At 32.6% G+C, this 20149-nt stretch overlaps 2 protein-coding genes across 8 annotated transcripts in view; both read left to right on the top strand.

The window, feature by feature from the left end:
* The window catches only part of LOC111703351 (breast cancer type 2 susceptibility protein homolog), a 34949-nt gene extending 30033 nt beyond the window's left edge, over positions 1–4916 (top strand). For both annotated transcript variants that reach the window (XM_023475259.1, XM_023475257.1), the window contains exons 23-25: positions 1945–2118; positions 3433–3509; positions 4006–4916. In XM_023475259.1, coding sequence (XP_023331027.1) covers positions 1945–2118; positions 3433–3509; positions 4006–4867 — 1113 coding nt within the window. In that variant the 3' untranslated portion in view covers positions 4868–4916. The remainder of the gene's footprint in view (positions 1–1944; positions 2119–3432; positions 3510–4005) is intronic.
* Positions 4917–13846: 8930 nt separating this feature from the next.
* The window catches only part of LOC111703350 (gamma-aminobutyric acid receptor subunit rho-1), a 31178-nt gene continuing 24875 nt past the window's right edge, over positions 13847–20149 (top strand). Inside the window, exons 1-3 of one of the 6 annotated variants that reach the window (XM_023475252.1) lie at positions 13852–14264; positions 14699–14864; positions 15509–15641. The gene's annotated coding sequence lies outside the window, so the exon portion shown is untranslated. Of the gene's footprint in view, positions 14265–14698; positions 14865–15508; positions 15642–20149 lie in introns of all 6 variants that reach the window. The other 5 variants (XM_023475256.1, XM_023475255.1, XM_023475253.1 and 2 more) reach the window with 5 other exon arrangements.

Here is a 20149-nt window from a genome sequence, read left to right as displayed (position 1 = left end):
GCAAAATAGAACTTTTATACTTTAATCTTTCCATAAACATTAAATAAGGAATTGGGTTAAAGTAAGATTCTAAGTCGGCCATTGGATTTAATGGGATTAGTCGGAGAGCAAAACTTTTGAATCTTAATTCTAAACCTGTGACTTAAGCGCTCAACCGATTTATCTTAAACCTGTCAAACCTGGAAACCTTTTAAAAACAACATTTTGCTAAAACTTTGTTGAAGAGAGGAAAAATGTGTAAAATAAATTGATAATTAAAAATAAATGTATACTCAGGGCGTAAGTGTTGTTTGAAGGAGATAAAAAAAATTCTTTTAATAAACTGTACATCATTTGAAATAGTAAGGAAGTTGCACAAAAAAACTAGATTATCTGAATTAGAATTTTTAAAATACACTTGGTCCAAGGACCTGAGCCCCCCTCAGTTACGATCCAGAATGAATGAAAAGTAGTAGAGTAGAGGATAAAGATTAATCCTAATTTTGCTGAATATCTTGTATTATGTAATGTATAATGTATTGTAGTATGTAATATATAATGCATTGTATTATGTAATGTATTGTATCATGTAATATGTAATGCATTGTATTATGTAATGCATTGTATTATGTAATGTATAATGTATTGTATCATGTAATGCATAATGTGTTGAATTATGTAATGTATAATGTATTGTATTATGTAATGTATAATGTATTGTAGTATGTAAAACATATAATGTATTGTAGTATGTAAAACGTATAATGTATTGTAGTATCTATAATGTAAAATGTATTGTACTAGAAATTCAAGGCGCTTCGCGCCCTTCTTTCTAGCCTTAGAGGGCGCTTCGCGCCCATCTCCTAAATTAATTGTGAACATGTTCTCTTTGTGAATCGTAAAACAAAACAAAAATGATTCGCGGATTTTCACAAAAAATTTCGCGGATTTTCAAAATTTTTAAAAATTTAATGACGATCGAATTTTGATGGAGACAAATATTTGAAATATTGATGATTCATAAACCTTCCCTGGAGTCCCTAGATGTCCCACAAAAAAATTGGGCCCGATCGGTTCAGCCGTTTTGACGTTTATTGGATACAAACAAACAAACAAACAAACAGACAGACAGACAAACAGACAAGCCAAATTTATATATAGATTATGTAATGTATAATGTATTGTAGTATTTAAAATGTTAATGTATTGTAGTATGTAAAATGTATAATGTATTGTATTATGTAATGTATATTGTATTATAGTATGTAAAATGTATAATGTATTATATGTTATGCCTTATGATTAAACTTATAGAATCTTCAAACACGACTATGAACATTCCTATGGTTCCTTCGAGTTCTACTGATTAAAAGTTGATGCAAAGTTCAGTCACGTGCTTGGTGACTATTCAGAACCAATAGAAATTGCAATAGCAGTAATATCTATCTATCGATCTAATTCATCATCCAATGATAGATGAATCCTGAAATCAGTAAAGGAAAATGGGTACTTAAACTGAAACAGGGATGATAGGAATATAATTATATTCTACACGGAAATACGCTTTTATCACACACAGGAATGCAAAGAAATACGGAGATACTCAGTAGTCAATATGAATAGTAATACAGACGTATGCATCATCGGTAGAAATACAGAAATATTGATCATACATGGAGTTACGGGGATTCTCATTCTGGATTGAATAAGTACCGTGAGACCCAAAAAACTTTGTATTTCGAAGATTACATTTATGTAGTCTTCTGTGCAGTCTTTGATGTTGTTAAAAAGCAAATAGTTCTACCAGTACTGAGTTGCTTTAGCATCAACTTGTTAGATGAAATGGGTCGTGTTCACAACCTAATTGCTGTGTTTCATGTTTGTTAGACAATTTTATATAATCGTCTTTCTTTTTCAGTTTTATAGTTTCGAATAAAAAAAAGATAAAACTCAGTATTTCTCTAGGTTGAGAGTAGGATGGTGGAAGGAGATCATAAACCTAACGCCAGACCGGTTTTGAAGCTCCGGGTGCAGGATGTAGCAGAGAGTTCAGGTTCAGCTCTGATCTCCGTGTGGAATCCAGGAGGTCTCCAGGAGATACTCAGAGAAGGAAAGATACTTGGGATTATCGGAGCTCAGGTGCTAGTTCTATCATCTTGTAATCCCCGGCAATATTTGGCAATATTGTTGTAATCCAAAGATATAAAAACAAAGATTCAATATGTATTTTTGCACTCAATTTTCTAAATTCTAATTAGTGGAATTGTCCTTAAAATTTAAAGAGACACCTGTCCGAATTACAATAATGTGGACGATATCGCTGTTATTCTGTTTCATTCTAACAATTTTCTCCAGTGTCTCAGATCAGCAGAAATCCGCAAGTCAATTGAAAGATAACAAAAATATTCTTCAATTTTCTCTAGGTTTCAAAAATGAAAATGAAATTTACTGAGTTTTGCAACAACAAAAAAAAAGATATTTTGTCTTTCTGAATTATAGACATAATATTTATTCATAAGATTGATTTTTAGATTGATTTATTTCGTCCTTTTATATCATTGAGTATTTGTGGTATTGGTGAATTTAGATGTTTGATATAAGCTTGAATATTTGTATTGTAATTATTCTAACGTAACAACTTTCCACGTTATTAGATTAAACTTCTTCTTGCTAAAATTAAACTAGAAAACGTATAAATTGTGGTTTTTAGCCGGATAATCTTTTTTGCTTCTGGGGTTTAAATTCCTTGTAATCTTCCCATTTATCCAACTTATTGGACTTTACCCGCAGGACAGCGATCTATAAATCTTTCCTTAATAAGGTGCTTCCCTCAAACTTTATTCTTAACGGAGAAATATATATTTTTCATCTTTGACAATGCAGAATAAAAATCAACTAAATTTTTGGTGGATCAAAATCCTTGCAATCAGTTTTTAAGATATATATATTTTTTATGACTTAACCAATCTTTAAAACATTTGAATGATCAACGAGGAAAGATAACTCCGTGTTTTGATTTCTTAAATGGTGTTTAAATTGCTGTAAAACAGGAGTGTACGCTATCGTACAGTAAGAACATAACGAAGCTGACAAAACACATATTCTTTGAAAATCCAGAATATTTTATGCGATTTTCATTTAGAAAATAAATAAAAGCATTTCTATATAGAAACCAGTTTGAAAACTAGGTTTTCAAAAATAACAAGCGCTTCTATATTGATAAGAATAAGTTTGTCATCCTTGAATAGTCAAAGGTTTAAAGAGCACTGTTAATCACACACACCACTTTATCTAAATTTAATTAAATTGTATATTTAGATTGTATTTTTAAATCTTTGTTAATATCATTCAGTGAAATTTTTGTATTTGATATCCGACTAAACCTAAACTTCCAAGGTTAAGGTTTAAAATGTTCACAAAATCTCTTCAAGAATATATTTTCGTTTTTTTTAGGTTAGAAGTGTAAGCGGAGGCACAGTTTACCTGACTGCTACTAAAACCACCCAGTTTATAGATATCCAATACTCTAGGTTCGGGTCGCATTTTACAACACAAAAATCTTTAAATTCTTATATTAGTCTTTTAACATATTTTTACATATAATTTTAGTTGCATTTCTATAGGGGGAACTTCAAGATTTCTTTCATTTGATGGGAACCCTGTTTATGTCGAAAAAGGAATTGAGTCTTTGTCGCAAACTCTGATTTTCTAATCCCTAAATCTTTGAACCCCAATGTCGTAGACCTTAGATATTTCAAACTATGAATTCTATTAGATCAAATAACTTAAGTTTGAAATATCAATAGTCTACACCATCAAGTTGCAAAGATAAAGAGTTTAAAATATATCATTTTATGGCAAAGACTCAGTTCCTTTAGAAGAAACTCTGTCCCTATCCCCCTTACTATTTCCTGGGTCTATTCATAATTCATATATCCAAACCTAACAAATCTAATTATTCAATGAATTAAGAATTGAATGAAAGTAAGAACGTTTAATTAAAGTTGAATGCAACCTAACCTTTAGACCTCTGCTCCGATCTGTAGATCGAACCCTCCACTCTATCATGGAGATCGGAGAACCAGACTTTAAACCTCTGTTCAACGAAGTTGATCTTGTCGGTCAAGTGATTATGTTAGAGGACCCGTGGACCAGGGCCCAGACTGTTTATGTTTGCGATGAAACCGGTTTTCTCCAGGTTGTGGTCTGGGGTGGAGTAGAGTCAGTAGGACTCAGTAAAGTGCTTGCTCCGGGTCAGATTGTTTCCTTCCGGGATCTAGAGTGGAGACAGAAGAGTAGGACGGAGTCAATCTGCTCAGTATACATCAGAGATTACAGCACAGTTACCGTTAATCCCAGATCTAAACTTCATACAGCCCGAATTACGGAACTCAAGACTGTTCTAAATCTGAACCCAGAGCTGGTTCAGAAATATCTTCATCAGATTGAATCTGGTTCTAAAGCTCAAAGTTCTAAAGGTTTACAAGGAATTAAGAGGAAAGGTTACAATGCATCCTCGTTACAGGAAACTCCGGGTAGGGTTATAAACAGAGAAACCCCGGTTCCGAGACGGATCTCCTCCGCCTGGACCCATGAGAATTTAACCCTCTGTGAGGACGAACCACTAAGTAAACACTCGTCCAATGTTTCAAGTCGTCTTGCCAAAATAGACGCGTACACTAGTCGTCTAGCGGAGCAAGGTATTATTTACTCCGCACCCTCTCCACAACCCACTTGGTCTAAACCTATCCAGGAGAAACCTTACCGTCCTCCACGGATTAGTTCTCCGACCAGGATCCCGGAGAACACGAACCTAAAGGAGTCCTCTGTTGAAAGTCAGGAACTAGAAGGAATGTTTATGAATATTATGGATGAATTAAACGTTTGAATCCGATCTTACTTATCACTAAATTCAAGAATAAATCTTTTAAACTTTTTGTTTGATTTAGTATCTAATATCTTGCAGTTAAATGCATGTCTTCTCAGGTCAAATTAATTTCTGTTTCTTTTGCATCAAAAATGAGTACTTCCCTCAGACTGATAGTTTACAATGGGAAAGATGAAGCTAAAATGCTGATTGTTCCAATAAACATAAGAATTAAAGGGACTGTAGACGCAATTTCTAGTGGCCCCATATTTAGCGGCATGTCTGATTCACTACAGTATCATTTAAACCTCTATCTAACTAACAATGCAATTGATATCGTCTTTTTACTTTGTGAAAAAGTGTTAAATTCATATATTTCCCCTCATCTCAATAACACACATGTCACTTTATAAAGAGAACCAATGTTATATCTTTTTCATCTTTGAACATACAAAGGTTTAAAGGGTACCGCTGCGTATTTGATCTGCAACTCCAAAAATTATCGATCACTTGAAATAACGTCTAAAATCCCTTTAATGGATCCCTTCAGAATCCCTTCAATGGATCCCTTCAGAATCCCTTCAGAATCTCTTTAATGGATCCATTCAGAATCCCTTTAATGGATCCCTTCAGAATCCCTTCAATGGATCCCTTCAGAATCCCTTTAATGGATTCCTTCAGAATCCCTTTAATGGATCCCTTCAGAATCCCTTTAATGGATCCCTTCAGAATCCCTTTTATGGATCCCTTCAGAATCCCTTTAATGGATCCCTTCAGAATCCCTTTAATGGATCTCTTCAGAATCCCTTTAATGGTTTCCTTCAGAATCCCTTTAATGTATCCCTTCAGAATCCCTTTAATGGATTCCTTCAGAATCCCTTTAATGGATCCCTTCAGAATCCCTTTAATGGATTCCTTCAGAATCGTCATTGATTTTCGAAACTGAACGGCAAAGAGCATGTATATTATGGTTAGTATGTAGTGTGAAGAGATTGTAGTAATGTAGACTACATTCTTGCAATTTAAGATATTATACATGGTGAACCACAACGGATGAGACTGTAAAAACGACCTGGAGCTCATATAATATGACGATGACGATTATAAATTGTTCAGTCTTACATACAAGGTGTCCCAAAGAACATGGGAATTCAGTGACGAATTCGATATCGTCTTTGTTATGCATTAACATTGTAATACCTAATTTCAAAACCCATAATATTGTTGTCTGCTAGAGTTTATTTTATGAAAAGTGTAAAAGACTATAAAGATGTGTTTATAATGTCTCCACAAGATGAACAGTCAAGTGTAATAATCTTGTTTTACCAAGTACAACTAGTACAACCGTATGCAGTCAAAACATAAACAAACAGAATGTGAACATAGCAGACAAAACTCTTACAGATTACAGCTTTCTCAGTAGGCATCACTATACTAAATCAAAGAATTATTTAAAAAGACGATATAGAATTCGTCACTGAATTCCCATGCTTATTGGGACACCCTGTACATATAATCTTTTAATGGCTTATTTAATGATTTGTCAAAGAAAGATGTTGCAGGGTATCGTGATTATTAGGAAACAGACAGTATATATTCTGTACAGTCGTCTCTGAATTCCCATCCTTTGTGGGTTATCCTGTATAATTAAACAATTAAGGCAAAGCACATTGGACAAAGGACCAGGACCAATATAAACTACATGTTCTCAATGTAGTTTGGTAATATCTTTCCCAGACTGATTTTAGTGGAATAATTAACAGTTTGATGCAAAAGTTGAGGTAAGTGTTGAATTTCTTTGAACCTCAGTCTAAATCTTTAATTCCCATATATTTGCTGCCTTACGACTTAAACCTTTAAAACTTTTACTATTTAATCTTAAAGAAATCATACTTTGACGATCTGGGACCAGATTTAATGAAAAGCTTTAGGTACTGAACCACGTATCGCCAGTTCAACCAGTTCTCTTAAGCACAGGATCAAGCTGAAGATAAGTGGTTCAATTCAGTTTGCTTAGTTCAACCTAATCCTATTCATTACATTTGGCCCCATGTCTAAGGATTAGACAATTAGAGTTGAAGCCAGTTCTCATACCGTCATCATAAATTTCTAACTCTGATGTAAAATTATTTTCTGTCTTTGATATTTGTTCTTAACTGTTATTATAGTGTGTAGTGTAAGTGTATATGTAAGTAGTATAGAACTGGGTTTATACTTGTTTGGAATAATAATGCTGTCTTAATCCAACTCAACCTTATTATTTTCACAAACAGTCGGAATGAAAAATATTTTATTAAACTAGGAATATTTGAATTCTTTAAAACCCTGGTATCCCCCTAGTATTGAAAATCACTGGTATCCCTAGTTTCCTTGGTATCTGTTGTATACCTCACATCTCCTAGATATCAGGTCCCTCCTAGATATTCCTGGTATCTCCTACATATCCCTAGTTTCCATGGTGTCCCTAGTATACCTGGTCCCTCCTAGATATCCCTGGTATATCCTAGCTATCCCCTGAATCCATAGTGTCCCTGGTATCTCCTAGATATCCCTGGTATCCTAGTTATCCCCTGAATCCATAGTGTACCTGGTATCTCCTAGATATCCCTGGTATATCCTAGTTATTCCCTGAATCCATATTGTCCCTAGTATCCCCAGTATCTCCTAGATATCCTTGTTATTTCTAGTATACCTGGTATCTCCTTGATATCCCTGGTATCTCCTACATATTCTTGGTTTCCATGGTATCCCTAGTATACCTGGTCCCTCCTAGATATCCCTGATATATCCTAGTTATCACATGAATCAATATTGTCCCTAGTATCCCTGGTATTTCCTACATAGCAACTATATCCCTGCATGGTAGCCCCACGGTATCCCAAGTATCCAACAAGTATCTCCTAGATATCCCTGTTATCTCCTAGATATCCCTGGTATCTCCTAGATATCCCCATTATCCCTGGTATACCTACTTTCATCTAGCTATCTCTATTATCCCTGTTATCTTCGATATATCCCGGGTATCTCCTACAGGGTGTCCCACATCATATTAGACCGTCAACGGGTCTAAATTGCGATTTTCGGGACTAATAAGAAAATTTAATTCGAATAAATCAATTTGAAAAATAACATAAGGCTTATATAAGAATTTTCTTGCGGAAAATGATAAGTTCTTTGAGTATTAAGGGTTTATTTTGTCGTTAAAGATTAGAAATAATCTAATATGATATGGGACGCTCTGTAGATCCCCATTATCCCTGGTATCTCTGGTATTTCCTAGATATCCCTTGTATCTCCTAGATATATTTTACCTCGTATCCCTTGTATCCTCTAGATATCCCTAGTATCCCTTCTATCTCCTTGATATCCCTAGTATCCCTGGTATCTCCGAGATATCCCTAGTATCTCTGGTATCTCCTAGATATCCCTATTGTTCCTTGTATCGACCCTGACGGGAAAGATCCTTATTTAAATTTCTCCGGATATCCCGCGGAAGATATATTGTATAGTTAAACAATACATTACAGGGTGGGAAAAATTGAATGTACAGTTTACTCCACAGGATGTCTAAATAAACATGAAAATTCACTGAAGATTTTGATATCGTCTTTGTAAATGAGTTTTTGATTTAGGTTGGTGATGCCTAATAGAAATAATCCGGCTGCTTGTCAGTTTATGTTTTTATTGCATATACTGTGCTTTACTTACTAATATCAGAAATTTGTGCATAAAAAACACAGTACAGTTGTTTTTCTTCACTATTATCCTGCAGAATTGTTACAGAACATCATACAACGTTTTGCAGGATAACAAAACAGTCTTTTACCGTTTACATAACATATACTCTGGCAGACGTAACTTTATTTTGACCATTGAAATTAGGTAACACAACGCTAATTCTAAATAGTATTTGCAGACTTGAATTTAGGCCACTGGAGCTAGGGGAACCTTGAAGTATTTGATAGGTTGATCACAAAGATGGAAATTTCTCTTAAGTTCTGACATTACAATTCAAAGAAATCAATCAAAGCAAACTAAACTAAGCTGGTGAGGAAGGTCAAATAGGCCTATGATAGGCCAGGTACTACAAAAAGTTCGGCCGCGCTATCAAAGTTGAAACCGAGCCGGCATAGGGAAGGGTCGGGCCGGTACTTGCCGTAGTTTACACTTCACTATGATTGTTACAAAGGGGCCGGGCGGTTTTTGCCGCAGGTCACTAAGATCGTTACAAGGGGTCGGGCGCGGTTCGAATTCAAATTGACCCTTGTACACCGTGAAAGAGATAAATCTTTTATGTTTTGAATCATAACTCGTCTTATATTAAGAGTTATTTCAAAGAGCAATAATTGTTTTGAGTTTTTAATATGTACCCAAATAAATTAGTTTTCTCATCAAAACTATGAGAAGCTACACTCTTTTAATTGCTCCTTAGATTGTGTATTTCAGATTTCATTTATTATTCGCGTATGTTCTTAGTGTGCATATATTGTTCCTAGCTAAGTCTCTTGTTCCAAAAGTCAATGTTTCTGTTATAGTTTCCATTTTATAGTTTTTTTGTTCCTCAATCCTCTTTTGATGTTCCTGATCTAGTACTTTCTTTTTTGTTCCTAACGTACCCAACATTCGTGGTATTGTATTGTTCCTTTTTTATGAACCTTTAATGTTCCTAATTCTTTCTTTTTCTTTTTCTTGTTTCTTTTCTTTCTTTCTCTAATTCTTGTTCCTAAAATCTTAAATTACATTTGCTTAGCTGACCTGATGGCTTTATTCCTTTTCTCCAGTACGATATGAATCTATGATGTGTGTTGTTTGTGTTTTATTATGATTTTCACTATGTACATTGTACACTGTACAGGCTGTTTCTATATTTCTTTTAAGAATACAGTATTTGTGTAAACTATGTAACCGTATTCTTATTACAAGTATAGGCATGGTCTGTAGTTCTGTACATATTAACCACTTCCCTCCAAATATATTATCAAGTACAATAGGTGGCAACAGAGAAATGGAAATATGATACAAGACGTCACAAGTGTCAAATATAACAAGGAAAACGAAATTTTTTCACATTAGTTGACACGTTTTCCAAGATTAAATAGAAGAGTGTAAAAACAGAAAATAAAGAACAGATCAAATTGCACTTATTTTTATGGTTAATTTATTTAAAACACTTTATTCTAAAGTTATTACTATTATTAACAATTTTGACGGACACAAAAACTGAATTAACACTTGTGATGTCAGAATACAGCTGTACTGAGAGTGTACAAATTCTAGAATCTATTTGCATCCCTCTACCAAAAAGGCTACATTTATATTTTAATTTATTTTTAAAAGGGATAGTTTTTAAATTATAAAAAAAAGCATTAGTAACTTACAAAAAAGCAAGTGAAAAAGACCAATAATATAATGCCTCAGTCTAAAATATGATATCATTATGATTAATGAATTATGATACCAAACATGTGTAAATTCTAAACAATTATTCTTTTCTTTTATATATACTATAGTCAAATTTGTGATTTTTTTCATAAGAAAATAAAAATGCTCTTCGCATCTTGATGTTTTTGTTTCTAATTTTGGAATTTTTTGTTTCTATTTTCAGAATAGATTCTCAATAGCCCTTAAGGGAAAGAAAACCTAACCTAACCTTCACCGGCCTTCTGTGTGGTGAGTGTGGTTCAGTGTAGTGAGTGTGGTTCAGTGTGAATCGGTTTGCTTTAATATTTAAACCTTTGCACTTATGCATGTGGTATGCATAAGGAAACCCGATGAAATAGTTTCTTCTTTCTCTCAGTATGCAAATATGAAATAATTCCGCAATGCAGGAAAATCCTGATAGATGGATAGACAGAAAGACACCCAGACAGACAGACAGACAGACAGACAGACAGACGGATAGGATAGGATAGGATAGGATAGGATAGGATAGGATAGGATAGGATAGGATAGGATAGGATAGGATAGGATAGGATAGGATAGGATAGGATAGGGGATAGAATAGGATAGGATAGGATAGGATAGGATAGGATAGGATAGGATAGGATAGGATAGGATAGGATAGGATAAAATAGGATAGGATAGGATAGGATAGGATAGGATAGGATAGGTTAGGATAGGATAGGATAGGATAGGATAGGATAGGATAGGATAGGATAGGATAGGATAGGATAGGATAGGATAGGATAGGATAGGATAGGATAGAATAGGATAGGATAGAATAGGATAGGATAGGATAGAATAGGATAGGATAGGATAGGATAGGATAGGATAGGATAGGATAGGTTAAGATAGGATAGGACATGGAGAAGCGGTAGAAATACAAACAAAAAGTTTGAAGAGGGTTAATCCGAACAAATATTTGAATTTGCATTCCAATCAATGTAAGCAAAAATGATCAACATAAAAAATAATTTAAAAAAGGGCGGGTTGCTTAAATGAAAAGTAAAGAAATCTTGATTCTGATTTTTTTTTCTCGATTGTTTTCTTTTTCAAAATTAAATATAAAAAATATACCAATTTAATAAAATAATGTGCCAAAAATAAATAAAAAACGTTTTTAAATATTATTAACATATTTTGGTAAATAGGCAAATGCCAAATATTGATAAGAGGTTTTTCATTACAACACTAAAACACTAACAAATGGCAGCACGGGATTTTACGTGCAATTTTATTATGAAGTATAAATTAATTTTATTGCACAAAAAAGTGTTTAAAAAATAAGAGAGTAAGAAAAAAAAATTTGGCACTGAAAACTGTGGTTTATTTGAAGTACCGGATCGGCTTTCAAACAAGTTGTACTGTAAACATACAGACTATTGACGGCAACACGGGATAGTACACATAATGAATCCTTCTTGAAGATTATACTATATGTAGAGAGCTTTATGTATTGTATATATTATATATATATTTATAGTATGTACAATATATATATATATATATATATTGTATATTAGTAAACCCAATTATGACAGTGTGTATTGAATACCAATAATAGAATGTTTAGGTATATATAAAGGAAAAAGAGAAAAGGAAAAGAAAAGATAGAAATACGTCATAGTATACAGGACAGACACTAACATTCTCAGAACATTATATGTATTAATCCAAAGATGGAAATATTAGAACATCCTTGTTTAGAAGAAGATTATACCGCCGTTGCATTTTCTATTGGTTCTGATTGGTCACCAAGCACATGACTGAACCATGAATGGATCAGACGCTACCGGAAAGATGAAGGAGCGTTGAGAAAAGGTTGAGAATCATTGGACAAAAATAAAGTTTACCTTTGAACACATTTTATTTGAGCGCACATTTCCTTTTACCAATAACAAAGGGAAAAAGAACATGCCCCAGGAAAAATGAAAGGGGGTGTAGAATGTAACCTGAGAATCTCAGGCGTTGAACGATACATATAAAACATCTATCTGATGTTTCTGTCTCGAGAAATTGATATAAAACTGTGTCAAAATTATACGAAAATTCATATGTATGCAATGTTGAAATATTAAACAGATCATATTCAACAAATACGCAACAAATCTGAAAACGACGATATCTTACAGAAGCCTGAGAATCTCAGATTTGCTCCTGTTATATTTTTTGTATTATTGAGCATTTTTAATATAATATAATCGATAATATTATTACATATAGTCCGTATATAGTCCGTATAACGTTACCAGAACTTCTGCCAATGGCAGTGCAGTATACTAGTCACGTGATTTCTGTCTGTATCACGTGACAACAGTCCCTTCAACTTAATTTCACGCGACCCTCGATATAAAGAGGCGCATGAATGTACAGGGTTACCCTCAAAGAATGAGATTTCAGAGACGATTGTATACAGAATTCATTCATTCTTATGTCGTCATTTCGACATACATCTAAGTCCTGAAGACAATTTAATGAAGAATGTACTATAAAACCTGAAACTTGGTCATCAAATGTTTAGACAGCCACGACTTTAAAATGTTGCAACGTTTTGGCCTTCGGTTACCTCAAAAATTCATCTTGACTTTTTTTGTAGCCCTAGCCATATACATGTTAAAAATGTAAGCGCTTATTTCTAGGTTAAGTTTTAAATGAATAACAGAGTGATTGGCAAAATACGGCTTGATTTTTGCGTAAAAGCGCATCTTGGTTTGCAGTGAATGAATGTTTCTAATATTTAACGGAAATTCTCGTTAACGAACGCGAAGAATTATAAGTGTTTGTGATAGAAACCGTTATGAGAATTTAACCAATCATTAAGGAACGAATTAAAGATACTATTCTAACCATTGCTTTTGGGAAAAAAAAGAAAATTTCCTATTTAGTTTAGTTTTGGTGACTCATAAACAGTTCATACAATAGAGAGTAATAGGACTTCAAGACAATTACTGAGTCAGCCATTTAGAAGAATCAGACTCAGATCAACAGAGAGAAATAGAAAATAAGAAATATACAGATATATGTAGATTGTAGATACAGTGTAACCAGAAATAGTGGAATAATTGTCATCTTCTGTCTTTTTTATCCATGAATGTCGTCAGAGATTTTTTAATTTGGGACTGATTTAATTTAAAATATACTTTAAAACTCTTTAGGTTTAAGTTCCTATATACCTGGATATATTAGGTTTAGGTTCCTATATACCTGGATATATTATGTTTAGGTTCCTATATCCATGGATATATTAGGTTCAGGTTCCAACATACCAGGATATATCAGGTTTAGGTTCCTATATACCTGGATATATTAGGTTTAGGTTCCTACATACCAGGATATATTAGGTTTAGGTTCCTATATACCAGGATATATTAGGTTTAGGTTCCTATATCCATGGATATATTAGGTTTAAGTTCCTATATACCTGGATATATTAGGTTTAGGTTCCTATATACCAGGATATATTAGGTTTAGGTTCCTATATACCTGGATATATTAGGTTTAGGTTCCTATATACCTGGATATATTAGGTTTAGGTTCCTATATCCATGGATATATTAGGTTTAGGTTCCTATAAACCAGGATATATTAGGTTTAGGTTCCTATATACCAGGATATTCTGAGGCTGGCTAAACCACCCTAATTCTTCGAGTACAGCAATTTGGATGATTCATCCAAATTGTCAGGAATAGTCCCTTTAAAACTATAAACTTTTTGGTACGAGCATGAGGCCGGTACGAGTAAGCGCAAAAAGAGCGCGTAGGAGCGGTAGACGAGCGGGGCGCGGTACCAAGTTTTCATCGGGCCTTGTAAGGCCTTTTTAGCTTCACTTCCATATCATTCGGCGTAGTAATAGTAACCTTAAAATGTTTATTATTTTTCAGATAAAAATGAGAATGAGAACTGTTCGATTGGAGAGCTCTCATACGGAATTGTACAAATTCTAAAAGGTTGAATTTGTATAATTCTTACAATATATCAGGTTTAGGTTCCTATATACTAGTATATATTAGGTTTAGTCATCTATTTACCAGGATATATCAGGCTTGGGTTCCTATATACCAGGATATATCAGGTTTAGGTTCCTTTGTACCAGGATAGATTAGGTTTAGGTTCCTATATACCAGGATATATTAGGTTTAGGTTCCTGTATACCAGTATATTTTAGGTTTAGGTTCCTATATACCAGGATATATTAGGTTTAGGTTTCTATATACCAGGATATATTAGGTTTAGGTTCCTATATACCAGGATATATTAGGTTTAGGTTCCTATATACCAGGATATATTAGGTTTAGGTTCCGATATACCAGGATATATTAGGTTTAGGTCCCTATATACCAGGATATATTAGGTTTAGGTTTCTATATACCAGGATATATTAGGTTTAGGCTCCTATATACCAGGATATATTAGGTTCTCCAGGTTATGGATGCTGGAGGCTGGAGGATCTATGTAGAGGCTGCCATGAGAATACATGGCTCCAGGTACTACAGTCCTCTGTATGACCCGGAGAAAGAATCAACCCTGAACTCTGTCCTAGGGATACACCTGCAGTTCCCATGGATATCTCAACTCATAGGTTCTTTTTTTATTTTTCAAAAAAAAATTTAATTTTCTATCAATCCTCGCCTCTTCTTATATTTTCAGAATTTTAAATCAAACTATTAATGTTAGTGTAAGACTCAAAAAACCCTCAATTTAAACTCAAAAAGTGTAATCTTACAATTGAACATTTTTTTATTTTTTATGAAAATCTATTTAGTTATTGAAAGTTATGAAACGTACAGAACTTGAAAGGATTACCGAAACATGATTTTAATTAAGAATAAAACTTATTATGTCCAAGGGGTGGAGTTGTGTTTTTAGGAAAATTAAGAAATGTTATATTTAACAATGTTGATCTGTGTCTTAAAAGAAGGAAGAACTTAAAATCAGGGCAAATCTTCATCATTTTATTTAATGTTGCTCAATCCTTCTCTAAAACAGTTAGAAAATCAGCAAAGTTCTGGTATCGTACAAAAGATCACCCTCTACGCCGCGGTAGGTACTGCACAAAAATGCAACCGATTTTTTAAGACTTTTAAACGCGTTTTGAGCATTTTCCATGGGCAAACGAATTAACAAATATAAATAAAGTAATTGTGCTGTTAGACGAAGATATAAGTTTTGTCAACTTGGATAAAACTGACTATTAGAACTTAACAAGTTTACAACTTTATTCAGGATTTGGGTTCAGGTCATAGAGTTTATTTGTTTACTGAGTTAGAAGAGATTAGTACACAGAGAGTTCAAATTTACAGCGCTATCAGGGATATTGCACAGAAAGTATAGATTCACTGAATTATCAGTTATCGAGGTTAGTTCTACTGATTGAGGATTGCAATGAAAGTATGTCTGATTTCTAGTTTCAATACAAGACATGTAAAAGTTTTTAAAATATTTAGATTTAATGCATCAAAAAAATGTTAGATAAAAAGTATTGGTTTATCCTTTAGGCAGAATAATTGTAGAAAACATCATAAATAAACAAAGTTATATTCCAGGCTTCTGTTTATTTTTAAACAAACTTTAACTTTCTGATGAGAAATGCAATGCTCAATAAACACAACAACAACTCTGGTTTAAAATATACAAATTCGTTTTTGCATTCAAATCAAGTTTATGTGGGGGGGCATATAGTGTTAATAAGGGGGGCATAGCCCTTTGCACACGCATTTCGCAATAAGCTTGATCTTACAGGGAGGGGGCACAAGTCTTGTTGCCCCCCCCCCCCAAATAATACAGTACTTTAGTTTCATATTTGAAAAATGTGTCCTGAAAAGTTTTGTATTAATATAGCAATGAGAAACACAAATCTTGGGGGCCCTTCTAAATTAAAGATATACCGAAGCCGACAATCATTCTGATAATTTACGGGTTAACACTGCAATACATGGTATTTTGAACAATGCAAGATAGCATCTAGAAAACTGATTATTTTGTTTAAATCTAAAAAAGAATATTGGTTTATTTTATCATTAAAAAAGATTCCCCTGGTTGGCTAGGAGTAGAATCCCCAAAAGGATTTGTTAGTTTGGAACCTTTTAAGCATTTGTAAACAAACATATTGTTTGTAAATAATGGATTAGAAACTCCATAGTTGAAAAAATATCTTGGTGTTCTTTGATCAATGTTCAAGACACCGTGACTGTATGTTGTATCCTTTATCCTTTATCATATTTTCTGTATCCTATATATCCTTTATCCTATGTTCTTCTTATCCAATGTCTTGTATCCTATATACCATATCCTGTATCCTATATAATTTATCCTATATCCTGTATCCTATATCCTGTAACCTATATCCTATATCCTGTATCCTATATTTTGAATCATATATCCTGTATCCTATATCCTGTACCTTATATGCAATTAGCTATGTTCTGTATCCTGTATCATGTATCCTGCATGTGTCTTATATATTCTGTATCCTATATCACACATCCTGTATCCTTTATTCTGCATTCTATATCCTGTCCTGTATTCTGTATCCTGTATCCTATATTTTGTATCCTTTATCCTCTATCCTATATCATATATCCTGTATCCTGTATCCTGTATTCTGTATCCAGTATCATGTATCCTATATCCTGTATCCTATATCTTGTATCTTATATCTTTTACTCTAAATCTTATATATATATATATATATATATATTGTATCATGGTGTCTACTATATTGTATCATGGTTTCTAGTATATTGTATCATGGTTTCTAGTATATTGTATCATGGTTTCTAGTATATTGTATCATGGTTTCTAGTATATTGTATCATGGTTTCTAGTATATTGTATCATGGTTTCTAGTATATTGTATCATGAGTTCTTGTATATTGTATCATGGTTTCTAGGACATTGTATCATGGTTTCATGCAAAAAGATTCATTTTTCTTAATTCAGGATGGATTTTCCCCCAGAAACCTACCTTCATAATGCAATTACTTAAAGAGTGGGGGAATAATTGTGAAGAAGGGGGGCGGATATTGAATGCAAGAAAGCCCTTTGCAGGCTAGGGGAATGTATGCAATAAGACTGTTGCAGGAAAATAAGTATATATGGCAGTAAACGTAATTAACATGAAGCATAGTTTAACATTTTTTATGCGGAGGACCTTTAAACTTGATATATTCAGGGGAAGTTAAATTCTTTAAACTTGATATATTCAGAGGGAAGTTAAATTCTTTAAACTTGATATATTCAGAGGGAAGATAAATTCTTTAAACTTGATACATTCAGAGGGAAGTTAAATTCTTTAAACTTGATACATTCAGAGGGAAGTTAAATTCTTTAAACTTAATATATTCAGAGGGAAGTTAAATTCTTTAAACTTGATATATTCAGAGGGAAGTTAAATTCTTTAACTTGATATATTCAGAGGGAAGTTAAATTCTTTTAACTTGATATATTCAGAGGGAAGTTAAATTCTTTAAACTTGATATTTTCAGAGGGAAGTTAAATTCTTTAAACTTGATATATTCAGAGGGAAGTTAAATTCTTTAAACTTGATATATTCTGAGGGAAGTTAAATTCTTTAAACTTAATATATTCAGAGGGAAGTTAAATTCTTTAACTTGATATATTCAGAGGGAAGTTAAATTCTTTAGACTTGATATATTCAGAGGGAAGTTAAATTCTTTAAACTTGATATATTCAGAGGGAAGTTAAATTCTTTAAACTTGATATATTCAGAGGGAAGTTAAATTCTTTAAACTTGATATATTCAGAGGGAAGTTAAATTCTTTAAACTTGATATATTCAGAGGGACGTTAAATTCTTTAAACTTGATATATTCAGAGGGAAGTTAAATTCTTTAAACTTGATATATTCAGAGGGAAGTTAAATTCAAAAGTTAAATACAATGGTAGCATTGAAACATTAATCTGATCAAAAATGTGGAAGACACAGTCGTTTTTCTGATTAGTTAAAGTGTTTTTATTCTGATAACATTTGCATTGCTTTTTAGACATTGTCATTTTTGCATGGAGGGTCACTTCCACTTCCACGTGTACAGTCCCTTTAATAGTTGATGTAAAATGTAAAACGTAAAAACATTTTTTAAGATTCTTTGAAAAAATTAAATAAACCTTAATAAGTGAACTTTTTAAATTAAATTTTTTTTTTGCCTTTTGTTTATAATAGTTGCTTTATGCAGTTGATTATTTTTAATAATGAAAGTTGGGGAGAAAAATCTGCTTAATTAATTTATCTATCTATCCATCTATCTATCTATCTATCTATCTATCTATCTATCTATCTATCTATCTATCTATCTATCCATCCATTAATTATAATTTGAAACTTACTTTGATTAATTACTCCAGCTTAATTAATCACATTTAAAATTTAATGATGTATTTGAATAAATCCCAAATTACTTTAATTCACCCAGAATGGAAATAATTAGATTTTTAACCAAAGGACCAAAGGAATTGAGTCTTTCCCACAAACTCTGATGTTCAAATCCCTTTATATCTTTTTTACCTTAGGATGTAAACCTTTAATATTTCAAACATAGAATATTTCATAGAACAGAATGTCTACGATAAAGAGTTGCAAAGACTAAATTCCGTTGGTAAACATTTTTTTAATTACTTTTCAAATTATAAGTCTTGAATCTTTTTAGGCTTTCTCTTAATTTGCATCTTTAAAACCCCCACTTCCTCAAATTCTGAATGAAATTTTGATAAAGCCTGGACAAAACGGAACACAAACTCTCTTTTCAAAGTTCTGAGTTGATTTTGATGTTGAAAATTGAAAGCGTTGTGAAGTCCATTTCTCTGCAAGAGTTCTCGAAGTTAAATAGAATGTTTGCAAAGACAAGGAAAACCTTTTATCTTCTCAAATATAAATGTCACGTCAAACTAAAGTAAATTCCACGTAAGATTGAAGTCTGTTTTTATTCATAAAGGAAAGGGAGTGACCGGCAATGTATGGTGGTTAAACTGAATATGTAGTATTGTGGACAAGTTTTTAAAAATTAATTTGATACACGTAAAACGTTTCTACGAAGTCGACGTTTAAAATCATGAATTTGGGTGGGTACGTTTTCACTTTTCAGAATCGGTTTTTTTAATTATTAAATAACGACGACGAAAACTAATTAGTTGTTTATGAACAGGTTTAAAAAATAAAAATTAATCTTATCATCGAAAATAAGTAATCTTATTCAATCATTAGTTTCTGTAATTTCTCATTAGTCACAAAGATTTCCTGGAATTTTTAATGAAAATACGACATTAGAAGAATTTGTAGAAATCTGCGAACAAATTCAAAGAAAATTAAATATTCAATACATTTATGAAAACGAAATTATTTATTCTAACATTGATTTATTGACAAATTTCTTTTTAGAAATATGTTCCTGAACATCTAATTAGTTTACTGTAGAATTTTTGCTTCATCCTCGTTATTTTGATATTTTTAAAAACCAGATTCTGAAAACGTACCTACCCAATTTCATGATTTTGAACGTCGACTATGCACTCAATCTCACCGTGGAAACGTTTTATATGTCTCAAATTGTCAACAATACTGCATACTCAGTTTAACCACCATACATTGCCGGTCACTCCCTTTAAAGATATATTACAAAGAAGAAGAAAAATGCTGATTTCATTAAATGCAATATATATATATATATATATATACATATGATTATGCATCTCTCTCTCTATATATATATATATATATATATACATATGATTATGCATCTCTCTCTCTATATATATATATAGATATGCATAATCATATTTTGGTTTTCTCATACTGGTGTGTAAATTCAAAACTAGAAGAGCTGTGACGTCATGAAGTCGCACAATTAATTTT

This window comes from Eurytemora carolleeae, unplaced genomic scaffold (assembly GCF_000591075.1).
Source record: "Eurytemora carolleeae unplaced genomic scaffold, Eaff_2.0 scaffold549, whole genome shotgun sequence".
Lineage (NCBI taxonomy): Eukaryota > Metazoa > Arthropoda > Copepoda > Calanoida > Temoridae > Eurytemora > Eurytemora carolleeae.
The sequence above is the reverse complement of the archived record's forward strand: the minus strand, read 5'-3'. Positions and strand labels throughout refer to the sequence as shown.